This window comes from Peromyscus californicus, unplaced genomic scaffold (assembly GCF_007827085.1).
Source record: "Peromyscus californicus insignis strain IS unplaced genomic scaffold, ASM782708v3 Scaffold_24__1_contigs__length_46423439, whole genome shotgun sequence".
In the NCBI taxonomy this organism is placed as follows: domain Eukaryota; kingdom Metazoa; phylum Chordata; class Mammalia; order Rodentia; family Cricetidae; genus Peromyscus; species Peromyscus californicus.
Window position 1 is genome coordinate 4,201,094 of NW_026294535.1, and position 4,655 is coordinate 4,205,748.

At 34.6% G+C, this 4,655-nt stretch overlaps 1 protein-coding gene across 1 annotated transcript; it reads left to right on the top strand.

The window, feature by feature from the left end:
- LOC128120105 (zinc finger protein 431-like) lies at nt 1-1,685 on the top strand. Its single transcript, XM_052753853.1, has 3 exons — nt 1-42; nt 1,293-1,419; nt 1,624-1,685. The coding sequence occupies exons 1-3, from the start codon at nt 1-3 to the stop codon at nt 1,683-1,685; spliced, it is 231 nt and encodes a 76-aa protein (XP_052609813.1).
- Nucleotides 1,686-4,655: the final 2,970 nt, after the last annotated feature.

Genomic DNA, 4,655 nt, shown 5'->3' on the forward strand with positions numbered 1-4,655 from the left:
ATGACAGAGCCTACAGTCATCTGTGGGAACCTTATTGAGGATGTGACTTATCAGAATGGCTGATTGCTGTGTCTTTGAGAGATTTTGTTGATTTCTGATATTGATGTGTGAAGGCTCTTCCACTGAGGGTACAATATCCCCAAGAAAGTTGGCCTGGGCTAGATAAGAAAGCCAGCTGAGCATGAGACAATGACCAAGTAAGAAAGAAAGCTACTAAACAAAGTTTCCTTATGATTTTGTCTCCAGTTGCTAGCTTGAACTTCTATCCTAAGTTCCCACAATGATGGATTGTGATATGGCAGAGTCAGCCAAATAAACCCAATCATTACCTGTGGTGCTTTTGAGTAGAGAATTTAATCAAAACAAGAAACAAGCAAGTTAGAACATAATGTGGTACACAAAAAATGATTTTATTGCTACAAAGGAAAAAAGGAATGATTACTTTTGGCAGAATGTTAAATATATCCATCCAGATTTATATTCCCCAGACACCTCCATGTAAGTACTGGCAATTGGGCCCACTTATATGCAAGATCAGCAAGAGCTCTTAACTACTGAGCTGTCTCTCTTGCCCTCTTTTGATTATTTATGATCAACATTTATAATGCTACTGGTTTCATCTGTCTATTTGTACCTGTTTAAATGCATAGTTCCTTTTATTAAAATTTATTAAGGTTACCATTTAAACTGAAGCAATTCAGGTATCTAGAAGATGAATAAAGAACTGAAGTGATTATGTAACTCTTTGTAGAAACTTAATTTTAAAAACCTCTGAGTTGTTCTTATTATTTTTGTTCATTTGATTGATTTTTGCAGAGGAGACAGGTTCTTAATTTTTACTTCTTACTCTCCTAGAACTGATTGCATAGTATAGGCTACCTTTCAACTCAGAGGCAGATATACCTGCCTCTTTTATCCTCATGCTGGGATTGAGTCAATATACCCAGCTTGCTCATCTTTTTTTTGTAGTTAGTAACTATTCATACAGTTTCTCTGACATGTAATTGGTACTGATGATAGGTTTTCTTGTCTCTGTATCTGCTAATACATATTTCTCTTGCAAGATGATATCCCATTCAAAGCTTTCAGAAATGATAGAGGTAAATGCCCTATTCAATTTCCTTCTAAAGTGGCTAAATGATTATATGATAATGTCTGTATATAGAACAAGCATGGGAAACACCAGAATTATATTACTATATTGTTAAAGAAGCATGCATTTACAATGATGTCAGTATCATGTTTCTTGTTGTATGCATATGCATGACATATTTATGTATGACATATTTTAGGATGCAGTGACCTATAATGATGTGCATGTCAACTTCACTCAGGAAGAGTGGGCTTTGCTGGATCCTTCCCAGAAGAATCTCTACAAAGATGTGATGGTGGAAACTTACACAAACCTCATTGCTATAGGTAATACTAAAAAAATGCCTTCACATTTTAAAATAAGGGGACAGCTGTTTCTTGGTTATGGATACTCTTCTGTAATTTTGATTGAGTCTGATGAAGAATGAGGTGAAGATATCAAACATGGTTTTAAGGATCATTGAAGGGAATAACTTTAATTTTGCACAATTTCCAATAATATTTCATACATTTCCTGGTACTATATTTTAGGCTACAAGTGGGAAGATAATATTGAAGAGCATTGTCAAAGTTCTCGAAGACATGGAAGGTAATATTCATGTATAAGCTGATACAAGAGTGCCTCTGTAGATATTTTAATGTATCTGTAACTTATAAAGAAAAGCATCAGTGTAAGTAATCACAGTTTAAAGTACATTGATGATCATTAAATGATTTCAAAACCATATACCTCAATGGCAAGTGAATTGTGTTTTCATGTCATTCTTTTAAGAAAGAAGACAAGGAATCAATGCCTTAACAAATATAACCATTTGAATCATAGCTCCATCAGAGCTATGCTATAGAACTGACAATCCACTTAGTTTCATACTGTTCATATTACAAAATTTATGCTCATTAAATGTATGGTAAGTGTGTGTCCAAAACCTTCTAATAAGCAAATAGCCCGTAGTAAAAGTATTGTTACTCATATAGTTGTTCTGACTTTGCTAAATTTAGTGAGAAGAGTAGTTAGAGTCAAGAGTTAAGGGGGGTTGTTGTGGAGGACCCTTAATCCCCATACCACATGTTGATGAGGAACAGAAAGTCCAACTGTAAATGAAAGGTGGAAACCTTTTAGTTGTTATTCTTCCTTTAATAAGTATATCATATGTCAATTTAAAAATATGAACATAGGGATATGGAAAGAAGTAATATACATTTCTCCATCTCAGAATAATTAGAATATATGTAGTAGTCCCCATGTTGTGTAGACTTGTCAAATGTGATGTAAGTTTGCAAACAATTGGTTTTCCAGCTTCATTGGAAATACATCAACAAACACACTGCAGAAAAGCCCTATGAGTACCAGGATTGTGTACATGCTTGTGTTTGTCCTGGTTTACTTTACAAATGTAGCATGAGTCACAGTATAGGAAAATTTGTCAATGGAATTGGTGAGGTAAAGGTCTGAATTCATCCAGTTCTCATCAAAGGCATGAAAAAAACTCAGAGAAAACTGATGCCATCAATATGAACCAGGTAATAAAGGATCTTACTATCACATCCTTAATGAAGGGGAAAAACATAAGTTTAGTGTAAATACTGGGCTAAAATCTTAAGATCTTATTCTTTACATTTAGACCAAATTATAAAATAAATACATACAGATATACAGACTCAACACTGTAATGAATGTGGTAAAGCTTTTACATGTACTAATTTTCTTTGCAGGCATGAAAAAAGTCATACTACAGAGAAACCTTCTGAATATACTCAATGTAGTAAAGTGTCTGTATGTCAGAGTCTTCTTCCAAAGCATGAAAGAACACATACTGGAGAGACAACATATGAATGTAATCAATATGTTAATGCCTTTGAATGTCCCAGTCATCCTCAAAGGCATGAAATAACACGTACTGGAGAGAAACCCCATGAATGTAATCAATGTGGCAAATCCTTTTTACGTCACAATAATCTTCAAAAACATAAAAGAACACACACTGGAGAGAAACCCTATGAATGTAATCAATGTGGTAAAGCCTTTTCATATCAGAGTACACTTCAGTTGTACAAAAGGACCCATACTGGAGAGAAACCCTATGAATGTAATCAATGTGGTAAAGCCTTTGCTTATCACAATGGTCTTCAATTACATAAAAGAACACATACTGGAGAGAAGCCATATGAATGTAATCAATGTGGTAAAGCCTTTTCACAACATAGTAATCTTCAAAGGCATGAAAGAACACATACTGGAGAGAAACCCTATGAATGTAATCAATGTGGTAAAGCCTTTGCTCATTGGCATTCTCTTCAATTGCATGGAAGAACACATACTAGAGAGAAACTATGAATGTAATCAATGTGATAAGGCCTAGTCACAACACAGAGTCACCCTATAACTGTAAAACTTTTAGTTTGTATTTGGTCTCTTAAATTCTTTGAATATAACATTAGACTTTGAGGATCTGAGAAAACTCATACCAACGAGATTCTGAATATATATGAATTGGTATTATCTTTAGCCAGTATACTTACATTTAATTACACAAGATCATTTATTCTGGAGAAAAGTATCTGATACATGTCAATAATCTGTTTAAGCATTATGATGTTTCTATTTTGTTTACACCTGCAAACATATTTGGACAAAAGGGCTATTAATTTAAATGATAAGGTAGTCCTCTTAGATATCATACTTCTTTTCAATCACATGAGATAATGAATCCAGGTGTAAAAATTTATAGATGTGTATTATCATCTTTTCTCTTGCATTGATAAAACATCATGTCAAAGTGAACTTACGAAAAGATTTCATTTGGTCCTTGGTTCCAGAACAATACATCAACCCTATGAAAGTGGCATAGAAACAAGTGTCATTTATGGCAGCTAATTCAGGAGGCTAAGAAGTCACATCCTTTACCTGTAGCATGAAGCAGAAAGTGTAAATTGGAAATGCTGTGCAGATGTAAATTCTCAGACCAACCCCCCAGTGACATATTTCATCCAGCAGAGCAGCATTTACTATACCTTCCCAAATTATATCACAGACTGAGAATGTTTGATTTCTCAAAATTCAAGCCTACATGCTTGCTTTCTGTTACATGAACCAATTCATGATGGATAAAACCTTCAGATGCATCAACACCTGTATTTCAGGAATTACAATAGAAAAATATTCATGATAGGAAATTAGTTTAAAGATTTGTTTTTATTTTAATTATGCAATGTCTGTGTGTCTTTGCATGGGTATATGTATGTCCATTTTGGTTTCCAAGAAGGTTAAAGCCTTGGAGCTTCTTGTAGCAGGAATTAGTGGAAGTCATAAAAAAACAGACCATGCTGGGCAGTGGTGGCACATGCCTTTAATCCCAGCACTCAGGAGGTAGAGGTGGGCAGATCTCTGTGAGTTTGAGGCCAGCCTGAACTACAGAGTGAGTACCAGGAAAGGTGCAAAGCTACACATTAAAACCCTGTCTTGAAAAAACAAACAAACAAACAAACAAACAAACAAACAAACAAACAAACAAAAACAGACCATGTTCCAGGGAATGAACTTGTATTGAAGGCTCTGCCATGTT

What these genes read in the sequence shown, in the direction of transcription:
- LOC128120105 (XM_052753853.1), top strand. Translation starts at nt 1, where the DNA reads ATGACAGAGCCTACAGTCATCTGTGGGAACCTTATTGAGGAT. An exon ending in GTGGGAACCTTATTGAGGAT is followed by an intron (nt 43 to 1,292) that starts GTGACTTATCAG and finishes GACATATTTTAG; the next exon opens with GATGCAGTGACCTATAATGA. An exon ending in CACAAACCTCATTGCTATAG is followed by an intron (nt 1,420 to 1,623) that starts GTAATACTAAAA and finishes ACTATATTTTAG; the next exon opens with GCTACAAGTGGGAAGATAAT.